This window comes from Melanerpes formicivorus, unplaced genomic scaffold, assembly GCF_026170545.1.
Source record: "Melanerpes formicivorus ecotype bairdi unplaced genomic scaffold, bMelFor1.0.p_v2 SCAF_8, whole genome shotgun sequence".
Taxonomy (NCBI): domain Eukaryota; kingdom Metazoa; phylum Chordata; class Aves; order Piciformes; family Picidae; genus Melanerpes; species Melanerpes formicivorus.
Genome location: NW_027142360.1, coordinates 1,139,974 through 1,152,558, shown reverse-complemented (window position 1 = coordinate 1,152,558; position 12,585 = coordinate 1,139,974). Strand labels below are relative to the sequence as shown.

The 12,585-nt window shown below is 53.4% G+C and overlaps 1 protein-coding gene across 5 annotated transcripts in view; it reads left to right on the top strand.

Moving 5' to 3' along the window:
* Window positions 1-12,033, top strand: part of NINJ2 (ninjurin 2) — a 70,368-nt gene extending 58,335 nt beyond the window's left edge. For all 5 annotated transcript variants that reach the window (XM_068141788.1, XM_068141786.1, XM_068141790.1 and 2 more), the window contains 3 exons: window positions 7,751-7,982; window positions 9,560-9,741; window positions 11,030-12,033. In XM_068141788.1, coding sequence (XP_067997889.1) covers window positions 7,751-7,982; window positions 9,560-9,720 — 393 coding nt within the window. In that variant the 3' untranslated portion in view covers window positions 9,721-9,741; window positions 11,030-12,033. The remainder of the gene's footprint in view (window positions 1-7,750; window positions 7,983-9,559; window positions 9,742-11,029) is intronic.
* Window positions 12,034-12,585: the final 552 nt, after the last annotated feature.

Genomic DNA, 12,585 nt, shown 5'->3' with positions numbered 1-12,585 from the left:
TTCATGGAACACAGCCAAGGTGCTCACTGATGTGCCAAGCTGGAGAAAAACAGCCTTTGCCTTGCAGAGCTGACAATACAGCTGGCACTGAGCAAAGCATTCCCTGTGTGCCCCTTCCCTTGCACATGTGTGACTGTGCCCAGAGCTCCTGCAAGCTGACACGCACGGCTCGGTGAGGGAGACAGTGAGCAGACGCCTGGCACCGGCTGCCGTTCCCGCTCCCATCATCCCTGCTGCCCGTGCCTAGGCATGGCATAGAGGCCAACCATGTGAAAACTGGCTTGCCTCATCCCAGCTGAAGGGGTAAGGAATTGCAAGGAGTGAGGTCCCCTAGAAAAGCAGAGCAGCTAATAACAGTACGCTGAAAACTAGAGGCACTGATTGAGGGCAGGGCCTTTAATCCCTCTGCTTTCTGCCTGTAAAAAGGGAACTGTGCTCCTCTTGTAGCTTGCAGGATGACTCTGTGTGCTTTTAACCCTCAGTAACCAATGTTTACAAAGTACTCTTAGAGCTGCCAACTGGTAAATCCTGTGCAGCACAGTCTGGGTTTCCCCTGGTGCTGGTGCTGCGTGTGCTCCCCTGCCTGCAGCTGGCTGTGTACAGCCAGGATCCCTGTGCTGGCTGTGTCTGCACCTCCCCCCCAAGCGCACAGCCTACATTCAGGGCTCTGCTTTCTCTGCCATCCTGCAGCATTTCTTTTGAACTAATGGCCAATAGAACAGCTTCTCCTCAGACTTTCCCCTCTGCCAGAGCACCGCCGTGAAGATTACCACCACTTGTTGGCCTCATGCTATCTCACTGTCTCTTTCAGGCTGCTTACAGGGTCCCCAGACCCACAAAGCACACAGATTGGAGGTTAGAGCTACTTTGCAGTGTCTTTATTTTTTCAGCCCTGAAAAACACAGCAAGAGGTACTGCAAGTGCTGTAGAAATTAGCCAAGTAGCTTTAAGAGAGGTCTGTGCTCCCCTCAGACCAAAATCTGCGAGCTTTGGAAAGAGATCTTTGGCTAGACCTCCTCCACAAGTTTTCAGAAGACAGCAACTGTTTCTTTCTGAAATGAGCACATAGGAAACCCCAAAGGATTTCTCAAAGGCTAATTTCAGTGGGAACTTTGACATCAGCTTCAGGGAGCTGTGGAGCTCAGCGTGCCCTCTGGTGCCACAGCCAGGTGCCACAGCCCCTGGGATCTGCCAGCTCCCCCTCCACAAAATCAGAGATCAAGTTTAAAAACAGAAAGAAGCATGTCATGCCAGGGGGGTGGTGTAAGCCATGCTTACAGCCATAAGAATTCCCACAAAAATTAAAAACAGCATTAGAAGAGCGAGAAATACCAAACCGATGTGGAGGGGGCTCTCAGTCAGGCCCGAGAGTGAATGGCATCGCTGTGCAAGCAGGAAGGGGATTTGCCTGAGGTCAGGCAGAGCCAGCAGAGTCTTTGCAGGGAAAGAGGCTGTCTCCCATGGAAAGTCAAACCATCTGGAACTGGGACTTGGGAGCTGAGCCCCAGCAGCAGTTCAGCCAGCAGGGCTGTGTGACTGGGCTCTACCTTTCTCTACGCTTACAGCGTGGGCAGGAATGCTACATCCTCACCTCGGGTGAGGGGCTGGTTTCCAGCAGACAAGCTGGCTCTGCCACAACACTCGAAAGATGAACTTGGTGTCTGACTTCCAGATCCAGGTTTTCTCTCTTTGACACCATGCAAAAGAGAGAAGAAAAGCTAGCATTCACACACTGACCAAAGGAACACTTTCCAAGTGATTAGAAAGACACCAGCTCTAGCCTGATGGTATAAATCACTTCAGGAATGTCCTGTGACTTGACATGGGCTCTGTTTGCCACAAAGGAATCATTTAATCTCCCCAGTGATTCCCCACAGCTCTACAGGCAATCCTGCTGTAGGGAAACTTGAGTTACTTGTGAATCAGCTCCTGAGCCACACCAGTCTAGAGGATTGAGCTTTAAAACAAAGTAAAAGCAGAAGTGGTCCCACTCTGAAGAACTGTGCATGTGTTGTGGCAGCTCGAAAAAGGGAGTCACAGCCATGTGCTCAAACCCCACAGATGCTCAAGCATCATAAGGGCTCCAGCATCCTGACTGATTGTTAGTGGCCAGCTTTTACCATCCAGTAGCCTTTAGGCCACCTTTGTGGATCGACTAAGCCTGGGCTGACAGACTTTGAAACAAGAATCACAGTTTTTCCTCTCAGTGTGAGAGTTTCCCAGATCAGAGAGCAGTGAGCAGCAGCCTCCTTACCTGTGGTACCGTGTCCTGTACAATGGCAAATGCCGCTACCCTCATCCCTACAAGGAAAGCCCATGTGCAAGCTGCCTATTTTCATTACCATCACCTGGGTCAGGACACCTCTGCCAAGTCTCTGAAGTGTCTGTATACCAAAGCAAGAAGCATGGGAAATCAGCAGGATGAACTGGAAACCTGGGTGCAGTGCTGCAACGACAGAGCTGTGGTGGCACAGCTCCATGACTGGAGTGTGGTTATGGGCCACGATGGACTTCTCAGGAAGGACAGACTGACAAGGCAAAGTGGGGGAGCTGCTCTCTGTGTGAACAAGCAACTAGAATGTGTTGAGCTTAACCCAGGAGGAGATGGTAAAAGCTTGTGGGTAAGAGTGAAGGGACACACAAACATGAATATGATTGTGGGGGCTTACTACAGACCACCAAACCAGGAAGAGGCTACTGATGAGCCAGCTGGAAGTAGCCTCCAGATCAAGTGCCTTGGTGCTCATGGGAGACTTCAACCACTCAGGAATGAGTTGGAAAGATCACACAGCCAAGCACAAACAGTCCAAAAGGTTCCTGCAGTGCATTGATGACAACTCTCTCCTGCAAGTAGCTGAAGAACCAACAAGAAGTGCAATGAGGGACATGATATTAACAAACAAAGAAGGACTGGGTGTAGGTGTTAAGGTTGGGGGTAATCTTGGTTGCAGTGACCATGACATGTTAGAGTTTAATACCAGCAGACAAAGAAGCAGGGTGATAAGTAGAATTTCAACCCTGGACTTTAATAGGGCAAACTTTCCCCTCTTCAAGATTCTACTTAGAAATATCCAGTGGGCTAGGGCTCTGGAGGGAGGCCTGAGAGAGCTGCCTAATATCACAGTGTCACACAGTCTCACAGTATCACCAAGGTTGGAAGAGACCTCAAAGATCATCGAGTCCAACCTGGCACCACAGACCGCAGGACTAGACCATGGCACCAAGTGCCACATCCAATCCCCTCTTGAACACCTCCAGGGATGGGGACTCCACCACCTCCCTGGGCAGCACATTCCAATGACCAAGGACTCTCTCTGGGAAGAACTTTCTCCTCACCTCCAGCCTAAACTTCCCCTGGTGCAGCTTGAGACTGTGTCCTCTTGTTCTGGTGCTGGTTGCCTGGGAGAAGAGACCAACCCCTTCCTGGCTACAACCTCCCTTCAGGTAGTTGTAGAGGGCAATGAGGTCTCCCCTGAGCCTCCTCTTCTCCAGGCTAAGCAACCCCAGCTCCCTCAGCCTCTCCTCACAGGGCTGTGCTCAAGGCCTCTCCCCAGCCTTGTTGCCCTTCTCTGGACACCTTCAAGTCTCTCAATGTCCTTCTTAAACTGAGGGGCCCAGAACTGGACACAGGACTCAAGGTGTGGCCTAAGCAGTGCTGAGCACAGGGCACAATGACTTCCCTGCTCCTGCTGGCCACACTGTTCCTGATGCAGGCCAGGATGCCATTGGCCTTCTTGGCCCCCTGGGCACACTGCTGGCTCATGTTTAGGCAGCTGTCAATCAGCACCCCCAGGTCCCTCTCTGTTTGGCAGCTCTCAGCCACTCTGACCCCAGCCTGTAGCTCTGCATGGGGTTGTTGTGGCCAAAGTGCAGCCCCTGGCACTTGGACTTGTTGAATGCCATCCTGTTGGCCTCTGCCCATCTGTCCAGTCGGTCGAGGTCCCTCTGCAGAGCCCTTCTGCCCTCTCACTGACCAACATCTGCTCCTAACTTGGTGTCATCTGCAAATTTGCTGATGACTGACTCAATCCCCTCATCCAGATCATCAATGAAGATATCAAAGAGGCTGGGGCCCAGTACTATATTTCAAACATTACCTCAACATTCAAATATTCAAACATTACCTCCTCCAAGCTCAAGAGAAATATATTCCCTTGGGAGAAAAAAAAATCAAGCAAGGCAGGCAGCAGACCTGCATGGGTAAGCAAGGAACTCTCAGTAAAACTCAAAAAGGAGGTTTGCCATATGTGCAAAAAAGGACAAGTCAGTTGGGAGGATTACAGAGACATAGCCAGAGAATGTAGAGGTGCAAACTCCTGGCCAAGCTGTCAGCCCCTGGCTTGGACAGCAGCACTCTGAGCTGGGTTAGGAACTGGCTGGTGGCTGAGCCCAGGCCCTCCTGGAACTCAGTTTGAACCAAAGCCTGTCAGCCACATGGAAGCTTTAATTTCAAGGAAGAAGTTCATAGCTTGCTGTAGATTCAGGCTTTGTGTAATTTGTTGCCTTTGCTCGTGGTTGATTGCCAGCTGATGATGCTCTGGGTAAATAGGAAACTATCCCACTCTGTGTCTTTTGGGTTTGCTTTATCATTTGGGTCAAGACAGCTAACAGGGAAAGTCACTTAACAAGAAACAGAGAGAGAAGTGGTAGATGGCTAAGAGCAGGCAAATCACCTACAGCTTGCAGCTAGGTGAAGGGCAAGCAGGTGTGTTGGCCCTTGTAAACAGCTGTTTCTTTCCACTGACAGAAATGTGCCTGAAGATTAAAGTTAGGCATGATGGATTCCATCCCTTCCCTCAGTGTTTTGGGGCCTGATGAAGAAACAGTGCCCTTTCCCACCTGCTCTAGTGTCTTGTCTAAGACAGTGGCCTGCAGAAAGCATTCAAGGAAGACAAAAAGCCCAGCCACAAAGGGTCTAACCCAAACAGAAGATCTTTCCCTAATCCCCTTGAAGACTGAGGCCTGTCTGTGCCCTGAAGGAAGAGAAACCAATATTCCTTGCAAAATCCTTGGCTCTGGGTAATCTACATTATGGAAACAAACACAGATATTCAGGATTTGTCTAATCCTGCCAACCTCCTGATCACCACAAGGGTCTTTTCATACCACGAGGCCAGTGTGAGAGGAAGCTCTCCACAGGTTTCAAACAGGCAGCTATGACTGGGAGCCTTGGCTGAGACACCTGAAGCTGTGCAGCCACTCAGCAAGACCAACACAGGCTGAGAGCTGGGCAGAGAGGAACCTAATGAGGGGCAAGAAGGGTAAGAGCAGAGTCCAGAGGAGGAATAAACTGCAGCAGTACAGGCTGGGAAGGCAGTACAGGCTGGAGAGCAGCCCTGTGGAAAAGGACCTGGGAGTGCTGGTGGGCAACAAGTTCTGCAGGGGACAGCAATGTGCCCTGGGGGCCAAGATGGCCAATGGGGTCCTGGGTGCATGCAGAGGAGTGTGTCCAGCAGATCCAGGGAGGTTCTCCTCCCCCTCTACTCTGCCCTGCTGAGACCTCACCTGGAATATTGCATCCAATTCTGGACTCCCCAGTTCCAGAGGGACAGGGATCTGCTGGAGAGAGTCCAAGGGAGGGCTACCAGGATGCTGAAGGGACTGCAGCACTGCCTGGGGAGGAGAGGCTGAGAGCCCTGGGGCTGTTTAGTCTGGAGAGGAGAAGGCTGAGAGGGATCTGATCAATGTCTACCAATGTCTGACGGCTGGGGGTCAAGAGATCTCCTTAGCCACTTGAACCCCCACAAGTCCATGGGACCAGATGGGATCCATCCTAGGGTGCTGAGAGAGCTGGCAGATGAGCTGCCAAGCCACTCTCCATCATTTTTCATCAGTCCTGGCTCACCAGTGAGGTCCCAGAAGACTGGAAGCTGCCAGCGTGGTGCCCATCCACAAGAAGAGTTGGTTGGATGAGCCAGGGAATGCCAGGCCTGTCAGCCTGACCTCAGTGCCAGGCAAGATCATGGAACAGTCATCCTGAGTGCAATCACACAGCACTTACAGGATGGCCAAGGGATCAGGCCCAACCAGCATGGATTTAGGAAGGGCAGGTCCTGCCTGAGCAACCTGACCTCCTTCCATGCCCAGGTGACTGCCTGGTGGATGTGGGGCAGGCTGTGGATGTGGTCTGCCTGGACTGCAGCAAAGCCTTTGACACCGTCCCCCACAGCAAACTGCTGGCCAAGCTGTCAGCCCCTGGCTTGGACAGCAGCTCTCTGAGCTGAGTTAGGAACTGGCTGGAGGCTGAGCCCAGAGAGTGGTGGTGAATGGTGCCACAGCCAGCTGGCAGCCAGGCACCAGTGGTGTGCCCCAGGGATCAGTGCTGGGCCCCATCCTGTTCAATATCTTTATTGATGATCTGGACAAGGGCATTGAGTCCATCATCAGTAAGTGTGCAGGTGACACCAAGCTGGGGGCAGGAATTGATCTGTTAGCGGGCAGAAGAGCTCTGCAGAGGGACCTTGCCAGGCTGGGCAGATGGGCAGAGTCCAAGGGCATGAGATTGAACACATCCAAGTGCCAGGTTCTGCACAATGGCCACAACAACCCCATGCAGTGCTACAGGCTGGGGTCAGAGTGGCTGAGAGCAGCCAGGCAGAGAGGGACCTGGGGGTGCTGCTTGATGGTAGGCTGAACATGAGCCTGCAGTGTGCCCAGGCAGCCAAGAGGGCCAAGGGCATCCTGGCCTGCATCAGGAAGAGTGTGGCCAGCAGGAGCAGGGAGGTCATTCTGCCCCTGTACACTGCACTGGTTAGGCCACACCTTGAGTCCTGTGTCCAGTTCTGGGCCCCTCAGTTTAGGAAGGAGGTTGAGTTGCTGGAACGAGTCCAGGGAAGGGCAACAAAGTTGGTGAGGGGTCTGGAGCACAGCCCTGTGAGGAGAGGCTGAGGGAGCTGGGGTTGCTTAGCCTGGAGAGGAGGAGACTCAGGGGAGACCTCATTGCTCTACAACTACCTGAAGGGAGGTTGTAGCCAGGTGGGGGTTGGTCTCTTCTCCCAAGCAGCCAGCACCAGAACAAGAGGACACAGTCTCAAGCTGCACCAGGGGAGGTTTAGGCTGGATGCTAGGAAGAAATTCTTCATAGAGAGAGAGATTGCCCACTGGGATGTGCTGCCCAGGGAGGTGGTGGAGTCACCATCACTGGAGGTGTTTAGGAAGAGCCTGGATGAGGCACTTGGTGCCATGGTTTAGTTGATTAGATGGTGTTGGGTGATAGGTTGGACTGGATGATCTTGAAGGTCTCTTCCAACCTGGTCGATTCTATTCTATTCTATTCTATTCTATTCTATTCTATTCTATTCTATTCTATTCTATTCTATTCTATTCTATTCTATTCTGAGGGAGGGGACAGGGACAACCTCTGCTCAGTTGAACACTGTGATAGGAGAAGGGGCAAAGGATATGAACTCCAGCACAGGAGGTTCCACCTCAACATGAGGAGGAACTTCTTCACTGTGAGGGTGCCAGAGCCCTGGAGCAGGCTGCCCAGAGAGGTTGTGGAGTCTCCTTCTCTGGAGCCTTTCCAGCCCTGTCTGGATGTGTTCCTGTGTGACCTGTGCTGGATTCCATGGCCCTGCTCTGGCAGGGGGTTGGACTCGCTTTCCAGAGGTCCTTTCCAACCCCTAACATCCTGGGAGCCTGTGACTCTTTCTAGGTAAGCCCTGCCTGGGGTGGCAGCAGCCTGCCTATCATGGCTGTGCCTGCCAGCCTGGGCATGGTGTCAGCTGGTGCTGTGTGTCCTGCCCTGCAGGGAGCGAGCCCTCACCTGCGGATCTCCGGGCCAATGAACATCAACCACTACGCCACCAAGAAGAGCGTGGCGGAGAGCATGCTGGACGTGGCGCTCTTCATGGCCAACGTCACCCAGCTGAAGGCAGTGCTGGAGCAGGGCACCTCCTTCCAGTACTACACCACCCTCATCGTGCTCATCAGCATCTCCCTCTTCTTCCAGGTGATGATCGGCATCATCCTCATCATCACGGGTAAGGCTGAGGTGCCGGCAGCCTGGCAGGGTGCTGCAGGGGCAGGGCAGCCCATGGCTTGGCTGGCATGGGGCAGAGCAGCCTGGCAGGGTGCTGCAGGGGCAGGGCAGCCCATGGCTTGGCTGGCATGGGGCAGAGCAGCCTGGCAGGGTGCTGCAGGGGCAGCGCAGCCCATGGCTTGGCTGGCATGGGGCAGAGCAGCCTGGCAGGGTGCTGCAGGGGCAGCGCAGCCCATGGCTTGGCTGGCATGGGGCAGAGCAGCCTGGCAGGGTGCTGCAGGGGCAGGGCAGCCCATGGCTTGGCTGGCATGGGGCAGAGCAGCCTGGCAGGGTGCTGCAGGGGCAGCGCAGCCCATGGCTTGGCTGGCATGGGGCAGAGCAGCCTGGCAGGGTGCTGCAGGGGCAGGGCAGCCCATGGCTTGGCTGGCATGGGGCAGAGCAGCCTGGCAGGGTGCTGCAGGGGCAGGGCAGCCCATGGCTTGGCTGGCACAGGGCTGCTGCAGGTGGGTGGTGGAGAGGGTTGTGCCACTGCTTTTCAAAGTGCTCAGGGGGTTGCAGCTCTGAGCACTGTTCTTCCTTCCCTGGCCCACTGCTGCATGAATTTGCAGGGATTGCTGGTGCAGGAAGAGAGTTGCCCACCCTGTTGTGTGCCCCTTCCTGCAGCTGCTGCAGTTTCTGCTGCATCTTTTGCCTTAGGCAGGGCCTAACAGGATGATTTAGGAAGAGATATTCCCCACATTAACCTCACAGTTAATCAGTCCCCAGGTCTGTTAGTGCTGCACAGACATCCATTACCAGCAGCACATCAGACAGACTTGCCCCATCTGATACAGCAGTTGCTATATTTCATCCTCCAACACATGCCTAACATTACAAGTCCCCCCCAGGCTGCCTTGTCCTGTGTATCCTAGGTGGGTCTCTATTGTGACAAGGGAGCAGAGGCTATGGGAAATCCTGTGGTGTGGTCCCTCCCCTTGCCCCTCATGTCACAGCCTTTCCTAGTGGCAGCCACAGTGGCTGGAGCCAGCTGCAGGAAGGGGGGCAGGGAACTGCAACTGGAGACAGGGATCCAAAGGGCTGCCATTTGTGAGGCTTACTGGCCAGACTGCCCAGTCACCAAGGGGCTCCCCTGTCTGAGCTGATCAGTGCCCATCAGCCAGAGCTGATTCCGTCTGTGTGCTCAGACACCTTTTGGTCTGGAGGTGAGGAGGGGCTTAACAGCTGTGTCAGCACACATGTGAGTGCTGGGTGTCAAGGAGAAAACGGCCTCCCAGCCCTAGTGCCATGTTGCTGACCTCCTTCCCGTGTCACTCAGCCTTCCCTTGCCATGCCCCACAGCCATGCAGTGTGGGGGTCACAAGGCAGATGCCTGCCTGGCCTGCAGCAGTAATTTGGGTTGGCTGACTGGAGTGCCATGGCACCCCCACATAGCTCTGTCTTCCTGCATCACCCTAGGTCCTGGGACTATTCTGCCAGCTCTGTGGCTGCAGTGCCCAAGGGCAGGGCAAGGCTCACAGGGGCTGGGGATCTTGGAGTCAAGCCACAGCTCTCCCTTCCTTTGTGCATTGTATTCCGCAGCCCGTTTGAACCTGAACGATGTTGCGAAGCAGCCCCGCCTGAATATACTCAACAACGCTGCCACAGCTCTCATCTTCATCACAGTCATTCTCAACATCTTCATCACAGCTTTTGGGGTGCAGAAGACTGGCCTTTACCCTAGGAATTTCCGGCCTTATTAAGTCGTGGGGCAGCGGAGTCAGGTAAGGAAGGGCTGAGCTCCCCTGCCAGCCCCTGCACGGATTTCAGCCTCTGAAAGCATCACTGCCAGGTTGAAAAGAAGGCAGAAGTGCACAAATGAGCAAAGTCTTTCCAGAGGCACTTGGGTGTCCCACGAGCTTCTGAGGCCATTGAATGAATTCCCTCAGAGGAGGAGGAGGAGGGTTTCTCCTTAGTTGATTTTTAAAGCAAGAATACCACAAGCATTCCAACTGCTGGGATTTAGCAGCAGCAGGTGGCTTTCACAAGGCTGCAGACTTCACCCTGGATACAGATAGCAGCTGTGGATGGGAGCTAAATTGGGGAAAGAAAACTAGGGGTGTTCTGGGGGGCATCCAGGGATAGCAGCACTGTCTTAGCAGAAGGGAAGAAAGGTTCTGCCAAGGTGCAGATGAAAGAGCTCTTCGTAACAGCCAGTGAGGCTTGGTGGGAGCTGTTTTAACAACCTCTCATTTTCAAGGGTCTGGTGAATAAGAGTCTAGTAAAATGCTTGGGTTCCCATGCCAGGTCAGTAAGGCAATCCCATGTTCTTAGGTCAAAAGAGCTTTAAGGCAAGAAGCAAAGTTCACATCTCTGCTTACATGACCTGCACTTCTCTTACGGAGACAGACTGAGAGAGTTGGGGCTGTCCGGTCTGGAGAGGAGAAGGCTCCCAGGAGACCTTCTTGTGGCCTTCCAGTATCTGAAGGGGGCTACAAGGAAGCTGGGGAGGGGCTTTATAGGGTGTCAGGGAGTGATAGGACTGGGGAGCATGGAGCAGAACTAGAAGTGGGTAGATTCAGATTGGATGTTAGGAAGAAGTTCTTCCCCATGAGGGTGGTGAGAGCCTGGCACAGGTTGCCCAGGGAGGTGGTGGAAGCCTCATCCCTGGAGGTGTTTGCAGCCAGGCTGGATGTGGCTGTGAGCAACCTGCTGTAGTGTGAGGTGTCCCTGGGCATGGCAGGGTGGTTGGAACTGGCTGATCCTTGAGGTCCCTTCCAGCCCTGCCAATTCTCTGGTTCTATGTAAACACAGTTTAAATGCAACTTACTGGGGCAAGAGCCAGCAAGAAAGCTTGATAGATGCATGGGATGATGAGAAAGGATGCAGAGGCCTCTATGGAAACACTGCTGCCGTGGGGTCTAGAAGGGTGTGAGTGCTGGAGAGCTGCACCTCACACTCAGAGGTGTGGCTGTGGTGCTGGGTGACCTAATACACAGGGACTGCTGTTCCCTGCCCACGCAGCTCCTAGAGACTGCTGTGACCTTGTTGGTGTTTTTGTCCCCCCTGCAGGACCCGAGCAGCATGGCTGGTGGGAAGAGCTCTCCTCCTCTACACTTGCCTCTGCTGGAGGCCATCGACAGAGAACTGGCTTACTCTTCCAGAACTCTGTGTGTGTGTGTGTGTGTGTGTGTGTGTGTGTGTGTGTGTGTGTGTGGTGCTGTATCAGTGCCTTACCATGATGCTTCTGCAGGGCTGAAGGGCTGAACACTTCGCCTTTCAAAGCTGGAGAAACCTTGGCTAAAGAAAGCTGCAGGAGAGCAGCAGCAACACGAGCTCAAAGCACAGCTCTGTAAATCTCTCCTTTCAGCTGCCTGCTTCTCATAGTCAATATTGGTTCATTTTACAGAGGAGACTGGGTGATTTCCTTTGGAGGCTGCATAAGAAAGCTCTTCTGTCTATGAATGCTATCCTTAAAGCCAGGCTACCTAACAGTTCACCTCCCAAACGCCGGTATGGATTTCTCAGCCTGCAACAAAAAGTATGGGAGGACAGAAGAGTGTGTCTGTGGCAATGTAGAGAAAGGCAGCTCAAAGGGTTTCCTAGCTGTTTAGAATTAAATAGGACCCAGTGAAGAAAACAAATCAGCACTGGAAGACTAACAATTGTCTCATGTCATCAGCAGGAACCCACCAGGAATGACACCAGAGCCACCTGACCCTGACTATATTTAGTAGAAACTCCAGGGCTCGCTGCCACCATGGGAGATGAGAGGAGCAGAGCGTATTGCTTCATTAAAAACATCACCAGGGGCATTTAGGGCCTAATCACTAAGAGAAGTGTTTCAAAAGGTAGCATTTTTATACTGCAAGTGCATTTTTATATCGCAATCTTTTGTACTGGAACAGGTTCCTTGAAAAATGCCAAACAGCCTTTGGCTTCATGGCTTTCCAGATCTCTGTTGTGAAAGAGTGCAAATCTCTGATTCTGAATTCTGTAACCTTGTAGTCGTGCTGAAAAACTATGGCATCTTAACAGCCTGGTGTAAGCCTGCTGAAGTAATAAAATGCTTTTCTGAAGAGTATCATAGTATCATAGTATCATTCAGGGTTGGAAGGGACCACAAGGATCATCTAGTTCCAACCCCCCTGCCATGGGCAGGGACACCCCACACTAGATCAGCCTGCCCAGAGCCTCATCCAGCCTGGCCTTAAACACCTCCAGGGACAGGGCCCCAACCACCTCCCTGCACAACCCATTCCAGGGCTTCACCACTCTCATGGGGAAGAACTTCCTCCTCACCTCCAGCCTGAACCTCCCCACCTCCAGCTTCATTCCATTCCCCCTAGTCCTATCACTGCCTGAGATCCTGAGCAGTCCCTCCCCAGCCTTCCTGTGGCCCCCTTCAGATACTGGAAGGCCACAAGGAGGTCACCTGGGAGCCTTCTCCAGACTGAACAGCCCCAACTCCTTCAGTCTGTCCTCACAGGAGAGGTGCTCCAGCCCTCTGCTCATCCTCCTGGCCCTTCTCTGGACACCTTCCAGCACCTCCACATCCCTCTTGGAATAGGGGCTCCAGAACTGGAGGCAGTACTCCAGGTGGGGTCTCACCAGGGCTGAGCAGAGGG